Source organism: Tenrec ecaudatus, chromosome 10 (assembly GCF_050624435.1).
Source record: "Tenrec ecaudatus isolate mTenEca1 chromosome 10, mTenEca1.hap1, whole genome shotgun sequence".
NCBI classification, from domain to species: Eukaryota; Metazoa; Chordata; class Mammalia; order Afrosoricida; family Tenrecidae; genus Tenrec; species Tenrec ecaudatus.
In genome coordinates this window covers 156,790,779-156,805,085 of record NC_134539.1, presented here as the reverse complement: position 1 = coordinate 156,805,085, position 14,307 = coordinate 156,790,779, and the positions used below count along the sequence as shown (strand labels likewise).

The following is a 14,307-nucleotide window of genomic DNA, read 5'->3' as shown; positions in this document are numbered from 1 at the left end:
GCTAACATTACTACCATCCAGTTTCCCAACTGATGGCATCACAGACGACCCCCTGAGATGTCAGGAGCCAGCCAAGGACCAAGTGGTTTCTCACCAACACCCTCCCCTCACCCCATCAGAAGGCTGGGCAGCACCGTGACACCAAACGTACCTTTATTCAAATCACTGCACTCAAGGGGGCGGTCTGTGTTCTGGCTCCCTGGGCATGCTGTGGGAAGCCTAGGTGGACAATTCTGTGGGCTCCCTCCCACCCAACTGCCACTTGGCAGAAGCACATGGGGGCAGGGAATGGCTCAGCCGGACATCAACACTGGCTGTGGCTGCTCGTGTCCAGCCTGGCCAGGGCGTCCATGGAGGGCCCTTGGGACACAGCTCCAGTTGGAGGTGGACAGGCCACAGCCAGGAGGTAGACGAAGAAGCAAGTCCCAACCTTTGAGAGGTTGGTACCGCGTTCCTACCAGCTGGCCCGAGGACTCAGGCTCAGTCTCCAGAGGGTACCCAGCTGTCTTAAGACCAACTGATCCGGAACTGCTGTCCCACAGAGAGCAGGACAGGGATGCCCAGGACCTGGAGGAGAACCCAGAGACCCGTCAGTGTCCACAGCAGGCCTGGGCACTCTGCAGGGGCAGTGGTGCGGCCTGGCCCAGAGAGCACTCCTATACCTGCCCCTGTGGGACCCACACTCAGCCCCCCACCTCAGTGAGCTTGGGTAACAAGCTGCCAGGACAACCCTGTCCCCCACCCCCGTTTAACAGGTCATCTGTGATCGGCACCCCCAGAAGGTCCTTGCCTTGGTGTCTGGGCTGTAAGTGAAGTTGGCGACAGGAACACCGTTGGAAAGGACCTGCTGCGGGGCTGCGGCCACACCCAGGACGGTCACCTCACGCAGCTGCAGGCCAGCTCCCTCACTGGTCACGTGCACCAGCTTGTTGATGACAGAGTTCTGGCCCCACCAGGGAGAGAGAACATAGGGCTCAGCATCAGTGGGTGGGCGGGCAGCCTCTGGGGTGAGAAGCTTGACTGAGGGTGCTTGCCCTTGGCCAGGGATGGCCTCCCCACCCTGGCCCTTCACACCCAGACTCACATCCTGGGCCTGGAAGGCCACCAGCGTGTAGTCCCCGCGCTCCAGCACGCCCAGGCTCTCCCCGTCGTCCCAGAACAGCTCCCCACGAGCCTTTCCACTCCCACTCAGAGCCACCACCAGGGCCAGGGGCTGCTTGCGGGACTCGGTGGTGGTGAGGGCAGGGCCCTGCAGGAGAGGGGCATGTGTTCCCACCCAGGTCCAGCAGCGAGGCCACAGGGCAGCAGCCTCCTGCTCAGCCCTTCCCATGCCAACTGCTGTCTTCCCTTTGCTCCCACAGGGGGGCAGGTAGGGCCCCAGGCCTTTGCCCTGGCTGACTGGAGGCCCCTAATCCCCCTCCCCGGCCCCCCATGCTATCCCCAGACCCACAGTGCTGTCACCACAGCACAAGCTGAGGCCCACAGAAGTCCCTGGGCCTGTGCTGAGGTCAGCAGCCTCCAGCCAGTCCCATCCCTGGGCCTTACCACCCTCCCTCCCTGCAGCCCCAGGGCCAGGGTACCTGTAGGGGCAGGATATACCCAGCTCTCAGGTGGACGTTGATGGTGTCCAGGGGGGCAGGTAGTGTTACCCACTGTCCCTCACTGTGGATGACTGGGGTGAGGGCGATGGGAGGTGGAGGTGGGAGGCTGCCCAGGACCTCCACTGGCACCTGGGGGCAGCAGGGGTCATGTCAGCCAAGACCCAGCCTCCAGCTGCCCTGGGAGCTGTATTCTGACCCCAGGGTTCCACATGGCCTCAGGAGCAGGACCCGGTCCCAGGGTGGGGACAGGGCAGGTCAGGAACAAAGAAGGGACAAGGGCCCACCGGCCTGAGGAACCCTGGCAGTGTCCCCCTCCTCCCCCATCTGGCAATGGTTAGCCCAGGACTTGGCAGGACACTCAGAACACACAGGAAGACACGCCAGGTGAGACTGGCCCCCAGGTCTCCAAGCTCACCGTCTGCAGGTCGTACCACGTGTCCCTGGGGAAGTAGCCGGTCACCTCAGTTTTGCTGGGCTCCAGCACTGGGGTAATGAGCAGCGCTGACCCCCACAGGAGCTGGCGGTCCACGGTCCAGGTGTGGGGGTCCTGGGGGAACCTTCACAGGAGGGGGGAGCACAAAGTGACTGGAGGCGGCGAGGAGCCCCAGGATGATAGCGCAGTGCCTGGGGCAGCAGGCAGCCTTGGCCTTAGCTAACGTGTTCCCTGGTGACCCACACCCAGCCTCTGCCTGCTGTGTGCACCATGCAGCAAGCCAGCTCTGGCCAGCAGGCACCGGGCTTGGCTGAGACCACCTACCACCGAATGTCTGCGGCTCACCGTCTAACCCAGCGGCTCTGCCTTCATTCCACTTCCCATCAGAAACCCAACTCCCCACACTCTAGTCGATGCCGACCCAGTGCTGCCCCCGTGGGTTTCTGAGCCGCCTCTTTCTCCTGAGGGGCAGCTGGTGGTTTCCAACGCTGACCTTGCAGTTGGCAGCCCAGCGCGTCCCAGCTGCCCCAGAGGGAGCCAGACTCTGACCTCACGGCCAGCAGCCCTGCCACAAGGAAGGCAGCTTCTAAACGGGTCTTTCCAAGTCACCAGCTCCCCTGGGGAGGAGAGTCCTGCCGGTGAGGTCAGTGATCTGTGCCCACCAGCCACTCTGACGGAGAAAGCTGAGGCTGGAGAGAAGATGCCCAGGCTGGGAAAGCCCAGGGGGCAGTTCCTCCCAGCCCTACAGGGCGGCCTCCTTGGGCCGGTCAATAGCCCAGGGCTGGAGCGCAGTCCTCACTCCTCAGGCCCAGCCTCAGGCTGCCTGCTGCAGTGGGTGCTGTGCGTGCTGCTGTGGCCACAGCCCCAGCTGGTAGCCGGGTGGCGTGGAGCGGGAGTGGAGCTCTTTGGAGATGGGCTGACGAGGGGGCACGGGAAGCTGGGAGACAAGGCCTATCCCCAAGAGCCGGCACCTTGAGTTCCGCCCCCAAACCAGCCGCCTCCACTGTGATGAGAGCCCACCCCCGGGTGGTCTTCCCACGACAGGCGAGGGAGACAGAGTGGAGCCCTTTTGGGGGACCTCGATTGGGTTTCTCAGATGTCCTTCCCCTGGCCAGTCCCAGGCTGAGCCAACAGCCGAGGTGGCTGGGGCTGGGCCACTCGGTCAGCTCACCACTCTTCCTCCTGGTTTCCCTGCCTCAGGCACACCCAGCTCTCAGTTGGGGCCTGCAGGGTAGGGCTGGAGCTGAGCCTCCTTGGTGGCGGGCACTCAGCTGCCATCAGCTCTGGGGACCACAGCCAGTACCCCCCGCCTCAGGGTTGGGCACTCACTCCAGGAAGAGGGGCCGGGCCACGGTCTCGCCCCGGACGTGGGCTGCGTGGAAGAGCGAGTAGAGGTAGGGAAGCAGCGCGTAGCGCAGGCCCAGCGCCTTCCTCATGGCGCTCTGCGCCTGCTCGCTGAACCGGTACGGCTCCTGCGGCTGTGGGTCGGGGAGACATGCACACTCAGCCTCGGGCCCCAGGGGCCCCTGGCCACCCACTGGACCCCCCCCCCAGCTGCCCAGGGAGGCGGGGCGGCACCAGGCTGTGTAGGTTGTTGTGGTTCCGCATGAAGGGGTAGAAGGCCCCCAGCTGGGTCCAGCGCACGCACAGCTCCTCCGAGGTGTCGCCCAGGAAGCCGCAGACGTCCGCACCCACCAGCGGCACGCCCAGCAGGTTGAAGAGCAGGGTTTCTGGGGGGCAAAGGCGATGGCCAGGCTGCTGAGGCAGGGCCACCACCCAGAGGGTTCCCCCCGCTAATGCCCACAGCTCTCCTGGGCTGTTGATGGGTCCCACCACCCATCCCCAGTGAGACTCATAGGGTCGCTGGGCTGGGCTCGGGCCACACCACCCTTGGCTACCAGGAGCCTGAGTGTGAGCCAGGGTGGACCAGGGCCCATGGGGACTTCCCTGGGTCACCACAGACCTGGGGCTGGGAGGGCTCACTGATGAGCACCAGCAGGCCTGACCCCGAGACTATTGCTGAGACAGTTCTGCCTGTGGGCCCCTGAACCCTAGATCCCACTGCACACGCCTCCTGTCCGGCAGCTCAGGCCACCTGAAGGGAGGGGCCTCGAGACGGGGCGAGTGCCTGGGTTTTGTGGGCATTGGCCGCAGGAGATGAGGATGCGGGCTCCCAGGAAGCAAGGTGTCAGTCATACTTGCACAGGTGAGTGCAGGGACCCGGGCCCACCAGCCCCCAGTGTTGCAGCAGCACCCCAGGAGCCCCTGGATCCTCACCTGGCACCGAGAAGGCCAGCTGCTCCCAGCTACTCCCCACGTCCCCTGTCCAGTGGCCGCCATACTGGCCATGTCCAGCAAAGGTGGAGCGGGAGATGGTTAAAGGACGGGTTCCCCGAGCCATCACCAGGGCCCTGGGCAGGGCAGGGGGACAGGTGAGCGGCTCACCCAACCCACTGCCTGCTGTGACAGTGCTATGGTGGAGGCCCCTGGCAAGTCTATAGCCCAGCAGGCTCTGTTCCCAAGCCAGTCCCCCGCCCCACCCCCCATACTCTCTGAGACCGACCCAGCCCCCACTGCCAACAGTTTCTCCCGGGGGAGGGCGCAGGGACAGTAGGCTGAGCTTGCCAGCTGGCCCTGGGAGCACGCGGTCTGGGGCAGGGTCCCCTCACCTGTAGGAGGCTTTGGCCTCGGTCAGCCCGTATAGGTTGTGGAGGTTGTAGTGGGAGGACAGGTGCTGGTGGCTGGAGGCACAGATGGTGGCCGCCCGCAAGGTCCCCCCCACCACACCTGGAAGAGGGGGTTGTTTCTGTGGGGCAGCCCCTGCCTCGTCTACCCCATGCCACACCCGGCTCACCTCAGTGTCGGGGTGCCCTGCAAGGCCCCAGCACCCATCACTGCTTCCTCTGGGCCCTGAAACACCTCCCTCAGTGGGGGACAGTCCTTCCCCTCCCCCTCTCCCCGAGGGGACAGCTACCAGCTCTCTAGAAACCAAGCCAACAAGGTGGGGGACACCCCTGATCTGGGCCAGGAGGGTGGGTCCTCCAGGCTGGCCCTAGGGCTCCCGGGGCCCGGTCCTGACCCCCTGATGCTCACCTGGCACATAGGGAGGGTTCTCCAGCTCGTTGTCCGGGCAGCCGACCTCTGAGCCTTTGACAAAATTGGACGGCTCGTTCATGTCCTGCAGGAGAGACCCTGGGGTGGCAGCTGTGCCAATGAGTGGGGTGGGGGAGGGGTGGCACAGGTGGGGGTGGGGCAGTACTCACGATCCACATGCCATCAAAGGGCACCTGCTTGTGGAACTCCACCACCATGTCCTCCCACCAGCGCAGTGTCTCAGGGTTGGAGAAGTCGGGGAAGGCGCAGGCTCCAGGCCACACCTGGATGAGGACGAGGGGCGGTCGGAGTCAGGGCCAGGCCTGTGAGCTCAGGGTCCACCCAGACCCATCCCTGAAGACACAAGCAGTGCACGGGGGAGCCAGGAGAGGGGGCTTGGAGAGAAACCACTGGGTCCCCGCTGCAGGAAGGTGGGCAGGCCGGAGCTGAGCCTCACATCAGCACTGTGGGTGTCCTCCAGCCCCTCCCTCAGCTGGGACCCCACCCAGGCGATCAGGGATTGTTGCAGCCCATTCCTGGTGTAAAGGCTGGGGAACTGGCAGGAGGTGCCCAGGCCCAGCGGGACAAAGGGCCCTGGAGGCCTGGCCAGGACCTGCAGGGTCTCCCCTGGGCTAGGCCCGACTGCCTCTGAGCCGAGGGCCCCGGTGCAGGGACCAGGTCTGACTCACCCCTCCCCCACTGGCCAGTGGCACCCAGGCCCCCTCACCTTCCCTATCAGCGGCTGTCCGGTGTCATTGGTGATGAAGACCCCCCTCCGCAGGCCCTCGTCATACGGCCTGTAGCTCCCAGCGGGCCCCGAGCTGCTGATGGCCGGGTCCTGAGGGTTCAAGAGACCAGTTAGGATGACGGGGTGGGCCTCACCCAGGGAGACTGAGGCAGAGAGCAGGGCAGCCAAGCACAGCACAGCCTGCCCACATGCTCACCTGGGCACACACACCAGAGTATGTCCACACTCACACCTATGTCATACACTCATCTGTACCTGTATAGTACACACACACACACACACACACAGCATGTCCACACTCACACCTATGTCACATGCTCATCTGTACCTGTATAGTACACACACACACACAGCATGTCCACACTCACACCTATGTCATACACTAATCTGTACCTGCATATCACACTCACACAGACACAGCATGTCCACTCACACCTATGTCACACGCTCATCTGTACCTGCATAGCACTCACACACAGACACAGCATGTCCACACTCACACCTATGTCACACGCTCATCTGTACCTGCATAGTACACACACACATACACACACACACACAAGACACAGCACATCCATGTCACACGCTCATCTGTACCTGCATAGCACACTCACTCACGCCCACATGTCCACAGCCCACATCAGCCCAGTAGGAGGAAGAGGAGGGCCAGCTGGCCAAGCTGACTGGCTTCCCCAGACCCTCTACAGGAGACCCATGACTATACGCCTTTAGGGGAGCAGTCACCCTGAAAGTGAGAGAGAAGGCTCCCTGGGGGAGGGGTCCTAGAAGGGGTGGGGGGCACTCACGACAATCATGATGTAGCGCCGGCCGCCCTGGTGCAGCTCCTGCACCAGGGCCGGGAGGTCTGCGAAACTGTCCTGGTTGAAGGTGAAGTCCCTCCTGCCGTCCATGTAGTCCACATCATTCCACTGCACGTCCTGCACAACCACAGGGACTGGCTGCTGGGCTGGAGGGGGGCAGCATCTGGCCCCTCAGCCCCCAATGGGACTTGCCCAGGAGAAGAGGTGGGCCCCCATCACTACACACCAGGACTCACCTTAAGCCAGGGTCAGGGTCACTTTGCTGGGTGGGGAGGGACAGGGTGATGCCCTGCAGACTTACCAGGGGGAAATGTGCGGCGGTCATGTTCTGCGCCACCTGGCGGGTGATGGCTGTGGAGGAGTAACCCCAGCGGCAGAGGTGGAAGCCCAGGCCCCAGTAGGGCGGCATGAAGGGGTGCCCTGCAGATACCAGGTGTGCATGGCATGAAGGGGTGCACTGGGGACACCAGGTGCGAGTGGGTGTGAGGGCGGAGTGCACACGGGTGCTTACCCACAACTGCCACGTACTGCTGGACCACGCTCTTGGGATCTGGCCCCAGGAACATGTACATATCCAGGATGCCCCCTGTCGTCCTCCAGCTGAGGGCCGGGCTCGGCTGCAGGACCACATCTGTGGAGCAGCAGCTGAGCTGGGGGACCAGCAACAACCCCACCAGAGCTCCGAGCGGACACCATGGTGGCCAGGCCACAGCCTCCGAGCACCCCAGAGCTGGGGCTCTAAATCCCCCCAAGGTCCAGTTCTGGCCTCTGCCCATTCTCCTCTTCCCCTGGGCAGGGAGGCACAGAGCCCACCCGGGGGCATCAGAGGGCAGAGCAATGGGAGACCCAGACCCTTCCCACTGCCCCCACCATGTCCTGCCTCTGGGCTGGAAGCACACAGCTCCCCTCCTTCTTCCCCAGGGAGGGTACCGTGGCCCTGGGGGTGCCTCTGGCCTGGGGGCCACCCTCACTCACCCATGGCATTGCTGTTCAGCAGAAACACCCCGTGGGCTGAGCCCCCATCCTCCAGCGCCAGATAGAAGGGGTGGGAGCCATAGAGGTTGGCATCTGGCTGCGGTGGGAGATGGTGCAGTCAGCCCGTCCCCTGGCCACCATGGCCCTGTGTGCTGAACTACGACCCTGAAGACTGTCACCTCAGCGCCCAGGTACAGGGCACTGTCCTCTCTCAGCCCGTGAGTCAGGCCTGGGGCAAGGCCCCCGCTCGGCTTTCTGGATGCTGATCCTCTAATCTCCACCCCAGCCCTGGCCCGCCGCCACCTGCCACCCACCAGTGGGCTCTTGTGCTGTTTGAGACCCCGAGGAGGGCTAGGGTCAGCTACTGTGCTCCCCGGAGACATCTCAGCTCCCACCTTCCCCTCACTTGCAGGGGCCCAGGCATTCTGGAGGAACAAGGGAAACCCCACCCCCTCCCCATTTTTCACAGCGAGCTGACACCACACCCAAGCCCACAGCCATCGTGTGGCCCTGGCGGTTGCTGGCCTCTACCATGGGGGCCATGTCGCGATTCCACAGGGTGACCCGGGTCCAGTTGGGGTTGAGCATCAGGGGGCTGAGGTGCTCGGCCAGGCCGGCCACATATGGCGAGGGCAGGGAGGTGGAGAGCTGCAGGAACTGGTCGGCGAAGAACAAGGGCGCCACGGTGGTGTTCAGCCTGCAGGAGGAACCAAGCTCCTGTACCAGGGTGGGCTCTCCCAGAGAGCACAACCCCACCCACTCAGCATGGGCGTCCCAGGCAGGAGGGGCCTGGCAGGGTGAGCTGGGGAACCCCCAACCACACCAGTCCCATGCAGGCTGGGGCTGGGTGCGGTGAGCCCACGTACAGCACAAGGCCACCCAGCTTCCGGCGCACGATCAAGCCGAAGGGCTCGTGGGAGAACTCCACGCTGTAGAGCGGGTCCGGGGCACGGGTGTGCACTTGCGGGGTCTCCAGGGGGACCTCATAGCGCCTGTGGGCGGGGTCTCTGATCTGCAAAAGGAGGTAGGCTGTGATAGCCGAGGGGCTCTAAGGAGCAGGCTGGCGGCCTTGCCCCTCCCACAGCTCCCTTGCTTCAGGAATGCATGACACTGAAGGCCGGGACCAGTCACGCCCTGCTGGCCGCTCCTACTGGCCCATGATAGAGGCCGGCCCTCCAGGTCTGGAGTCTGCCTGCCTGCTGGGCGGGGAAATCCAGGAGGCCTGGAAGAGGGGAACCCCAGAAAACCACCGGTCAGTTTCCAGTGGGTCTCTACGGTGGCTGTGAGGGCTGCTGCCTTCAGGGTGGATGGCGGCTCCGTGTGATGAACACAAAGCCCTCCCAGCTGGACCGGAGACAAGAGGGAGAAGAGGAGAGCCGTCTCTCGGGAGCAGCCAGGGGATCAAAGGGTGCACTGCATCGGGGACACCCGCCACACAGGCCTCTTTCAAGGGCTGAAAAGCAAGAACTCTGGTGTGCCTGCCCCAGGCCCTGGTACTTTCAGTCACCTCATACACCTGTGCCAGCTAGACACTGAAAACGTTAGACTGACTGACGGATGCATTGGAATGAGGCTGCCGGTGAAGAATCTGGAAAGTCCCATGGACTGCGGGAAAACAACAGTCTAGTTTGGATGAAACACATAGATTGCTCCTGAGAAGCAAGGATGGCGAGACTTGGCCTCATGTACTGCGAATGTACTGCCTTGGGAGACCAGTCCCTGCGGAAGGTCATCATGCTCGGTAGAGGGGCAGCGCAAAAGAGGAAGACTTGACGAGACGGCTGGACACCGTCGTGTCTGAGACGCAAGAAGAGGAGGACAGTGCAGGACGCGACGATGCTTCCCTCTGTTGTACAGAGGGCCGTTCTGTGTTGAAACCGACTACAACCAACTCAGCCCTTGCGAGGTGGTGCGGGACAGGCCGCCCTTCCCTGTGTTAGCAAGAGGGCCGCTAGGGGCAGGAGTCGCGTCCACGGCCACAACATGTGGGCAACACTGAACCAAAGCCACAAACAGAATCGGCCCATGGCCATCGAGTGGACTCTGACTCTGTGACCTCGAGGACAGAGGAGGACTGCTCCCCTGGGGTACTGGGGTGCTGAGGCTGTACATCTTTCTGGTCTACACGGTCAACACAGGTCACCACCTAGCCCCGCCCCACCCCACCCCCACTCCCGGTCTCCACCCACCGTGAAGTGGAGGCGGCTCGGGGTCTCCATCAGCACCTCCAGCTTCAGAGTCAGGATGTCCTTGGGGAAGAAGGTGGGCGTGGCACGGGTCAGGGTGGCCGTGTAGCCCGTCTCAGTGGCGGTGAGGTTCTCCATCCGGTAGCTGGGGTAGCTGGGGGGGAAGAAGCACCAGGGCTGCCCCATCCGGGGCCCGTGGGGGCCTGGGCTCGCAGGGCTGTAGCAGCAGCCTCGGGCCTCACACTGTTCCCGGGTGATGGCCATCTCGGGGGCGCAGTCGAAGCGGCTGTTGGGGGACACTTCACACTGTGTCGGCGCTGACCCGGGTGTGCTAAGGCGCTCTGGCACTGGCCTGGATCCTGGGCTTCGAGCTGGGTCAGCTTCCTCTGGTCTTTGCATGAGCCCGGCCAGCTCCCGGGGAACTGCAGCACAGGCATGCAGTAGGATATGCCCCACCAGGGCAGCTGTGGCCAAGAGGGCAAAGGCACAGGCTCCCAGGAGGGGCTGAGCCAGGAGGCCTGAGCAGGACGGCCTCCCGATGCCCATGGTCCGTCAGCTGCAGGCAGCGAATGAGCCGAGGTGCAGAGGCCTGTGGGAGAAGCAGGGCATGTGGGAAGGAGGGCAGGGCACCAGAGCAGACTGGCAAGAGGTCGGGACCAGAACCTGCCCCAGTACTGATGACTCAGGACAGGAAGGCGCACCACAGACAGGGGTCTGCGCAGCTTTGCTGGAGAAAGGAAAAGGAAAGGTGCTGACACAGTGGGTGTGTCTGGGCAGTGGACAACACCTATGTGCTCCCTTCAGCCATCCCAAGTGAGACACCTTTATGGCGGCACGTTAGAAGCACGTGGTGGCAGGAAGGGACCTGCCCCACAGGCTGGTGTCTGGTACCAGTGCCCCACAGAACAGGTGTGGGGAGTGTACTCCTGTACAGCCTCGGGCCGGGGTTACTGAGGTACAGCAGCCTGCGTGGTGCCTGGGACAACAGAGGGTAGTACCTGCCACGTGCCCTGTCCCTCTCCTGCGCACCGGATAGCACCTCATTCATGTGGGATGCCAAAGGCAGAGACGGGGCGGGACCTGAGTGATGTTGGGGAGAAATGGGTTGGGTCTGCCTGTGACCTCAGTTCCAGATACCAATAAGGGTTCAAGCCGAGGAGCGGGTGAATTTGGCTGGCAGGATCAGCGCCTTTCATTTTGCTTTTACGAGACATGCTGGACCTAGGGAGGGTTGCCGGCATTGGAATTGACTCTCTGAATGGGGGAGAGGTGGGGGATTCTACTGGGCAGAGGGAGTGTTAATCATTCTGCCAGGAGCCCTGTGGATTACGGGCTGGACTGCTAACTGAAAAGTCAGTGGTCCACGCACCCAGTAGCCATCTTTCAGGATAAAGGCATCTGCCTGCATTCGTAAAGGTTTACAGCCTGGATGACACTGTAGAACCGTCGCCTCTGTCTTGCAAGGTCTCTAGGGGTTGGGATTTTTAGCGCAGCGTAATGAATAGCATGCTGAGAGACAAACACTGTCTGTGATTAATGCGCTGGGACTGTACTGAAGGGTCCCTGTAGGCCAGCTGATGGGGACGGTCGGAGGGGGACAGGGAGAGCCAGCGAATCTGAGGCCGTCTGGGCCCTGGGAAGCCGAGGGGATGCTGGGTCTGACCCTCAGCTCCCTCCTGGCCCCTGACTTCAGGTCCCTCACTAATGGCAATGGCAAGAGACCCTTAACCCCCACGCCCACCCCTGCAGCCTCACCAGGCTACCTGCCATCACTGAACAGAGGCCAGGCCGGCAGCCAGGGCAGGATTGGAGAAGCCCTGGGATCACCTTAGGGTCTTTCCACCTGGAGGCTGTGATTTGGAGGTCCAAGTGGGGCCTAGGTATCTGCATTTTTCAACCGTGGTAGGGCCAGCGGGAGCTTTTACTTCTAGGAGGGGGAGAGATTGTGGAGAGAGGCCTCCCCAGCGCAGGGCACAGGATGGGGAAGCCCCTTAACAGCCTGGGAAGGCCTGGTGGCGCTAACAGACCAGGGCCAAGCGGAAGTCTCGGGAACCACCCTGGTGTAGACTGAGGCAGTGGGGCGGGCTCAAAACGCAGTCCCAAGACCGACGGCTCTTTACTCGCTCCGTGCCTCAGTTTCCCCCTGTACATGAGGGCCGCGAAGCCCTGGAAAGAATAGGGAGAGGAAGTTCCCCCCAGGTGGCCACGGAGGGGTCACTGCCGATATCGTAGCCTCACCGACCCCGGGCGCGCGCTGGCCAGGGCCACTTGGTAACAGAGGTATGACCGCGGCCCAGGGTTTTGGGGTCACCAGTGGCCTGGCCCCTTGTCCGCGGGGCCTGTGCTGACAGGTCCCAGGCCCCGGCCTGCTCCAGGGTCAACCCCGCGCCAGTCACGGCCCGCGACGCCCCCGGGCCCCCCCCCACCCCACCCCCGGCCCAGCTGCTCACCTGCGTGGCGCCCCAGCCCGCAGCGCCCGCTCGGGTCCTGCAGTGGCGGGTACGTGACGTCAGGGACACGTGACCTCTGCCGCAGTCCACGTGACACGGCGCCGGGGCGGATGTGCGCCGTGAGCGCCCTCTGGTGGCCGTCCGCGCAGCGCGGGGTCGGGGCCTGGGGCGTGGCGGCCGCCCAACCTGGGCGCGTTCCTCCCCCCCCACCCCCCCCACCCCCCGCCCGAGGGTGCGTGCACTTGCAGGCAGGACGCTTCTTGACTCTACAGGGCGCGCACGTGACGTTCTGCAGAGTCAGGGACTGGTGTGACCACGCTGCCCGTACAGGCCCACGAGCTGGGTGTATCCTGCAGGCCCGTGGCTTGCCCTCCTGCAAACCTAGCCTGAGGTCAGCCCAGCGAGGCTCCTGGACGACGTGGAAGGAACTGGAACATCCCACCTGCTGGTGGAAGGAGCCCCGGCGGTGCAGTGGTTGGATGTCTGTACCCACCCCTTGTCTGTCGGGCTGTCCTACTGTGCTGGCTTGTGTGTTACTGAAGGCTATGCCACCGCATCTCAGATGAGCTGACAGACTACGAACAGACTAGGAAGAAGGCCTAGCTGCCCGCTTCGGAGGAACAGCCCACTGAGAACCCTATGGAAAGCATGGAAACATTGTCAGATACCGAAAAGCCCACATCAGAGAGAGCGCCTGAAGATGACCCTCAGGTCAGAACGTGACTGAGGAAGGAAGAGCTGCCTTCTCGAAGCCATCGGCTGTGACAACGTGGACGGAGTAAAGCCTGGACGCCTTCCTGTGCTGATGGGGCACGACTCAGTGCGAAGAAACAGCTGCAAACATCAATGACTAGTCAGGATCTGGGACGTACAAAGTATGAATCTAGGACAATTGCACATCATTAAAAATGAAATGGAACTCATCACGATCAATATCCTAGGCCTCAGTGAGCTGAACTGGACTGGTGTGGACCATTTGAATCCGAAAGTCATATGGTTTGCTAAGCTGGGGAGGGCACAATCCAGAGGAATGGCATTGTGTTCACTGTCAAAAAAGAACACTTGAAGATCTGTCTTAAAGTACAGTGAAGTTCATGATAGGATAGGGTCTTTCTGCACACAGTCCACACAACCAAAATTCAAACTTAGGCACCAGCCATGAACACTAGTGATGCAGAAATGGAAGGATTCGAACTACCTTATCTTTAGTCTGAAATTGATCACACATGCAATCAAGATACATCGATGATTATTGGTGATTGGAATGCAAACAAAGGGAAGGAAGGGAACAGTCGTTGGAACGTGGTCTTGGTGATCTAAATGAAGCGGGAGACCACATGGTAGACAGTTGCAAGACCAACACTGCTTAATCGCAAATAACTCTCAGCAACACAAAAGGTAGTGACTACGTATGTGGACGTCTCTAAGTGGAATACACAGACGTCACATTGACTCCGTCTGTGGGAAGAGACGATGGAGAAGCCTAATCGCAGCAGCTACAAGCAGGCCAGGGGCCGACTGTGGAGGAGACCATCCATTGCTCGCATGCAAGTTCAGGTTGAGGCAGAAGAAAATGAAGACAAGTCCACAAGAGTCCAAATACGACCTTGAGCCTCCCCCTCCCCCCCCCCGAATTTCAAGAACATCTCAGGAACAGACTTGATGCTTTAAACTCTAATGACAGGAGACCTGATGAGCTGTGGGAGGACGTCAAGAGCACCGTGCATGAAGAAAACAAATGGTCATCAAGAGGCAGGGCAGAAAGAGAAGATCAACATGGAGGTCAGAAGAGACTCTGAAACTAGCTCGTCATCGGACAGTAGCTAAGGCACATGGGAGAAATGATGACGTCAAGGAGCTGGGCAGCGAAGTTCAAAGGGCAGCTCTAGAAGACAAAGTCAAAGATAACGAAATAGGCAAAGGCCCCCAGTTTAGAAAGGTGTCTGTCTGCGTGCGTTCGTAGAGACCCACAGTCGGAATGAGCTCAGTGGCGGCGGGGG

The 14,307-nt window shown here is 62.0% G+C and overlaps 1 protein-coding gene across 1 annotated transcript; it reads right to left on the bottom strand.

Moving 5' to 3' along the window:
- Positions 1–136: 136 nt before the first annotated feature.
- On the bottom strand, positions 137–12,443 carry GAA (alpha glucosidase). The gene is made up of 20 exons (XM_075562317.1): positions 12,308–12,443; positions 9,861–10,446; positions 8,538–8,683; positions 8,203–8,368; positions 7,672–7,768; positions 7,208–7,327; positions 6,998–7,116; positions 6,682–6,813; positions 5,855–5,965; positions 5,298–5,411; positions 5,128–5,212; positions 4,704–4,821; positions 4,312–4,445; positions 3,613–3,764; positions 3,364–3,512; positions 2,017–2,158; positions 1,581–1,730; positions 1,085–1,249; positions 791–943; positions 137–567 (listed from the first exon to the last, which is right to left on the bottom strand). The coding sequence occupies exons 2-20, from the start codon at positions 10,401–10,403 to the stop codon at positions 508–510; spliced, it is 2,856 nt and encodes a 951-aa protein (XP_075418432.1). The 5' UTR covers positions 10,404–10,446; positions 12,308–12,443; the 3' UTR covers positions 137–507.
- Positions 12,444–14,307: the final 1,864 nt, after the last annotated feature.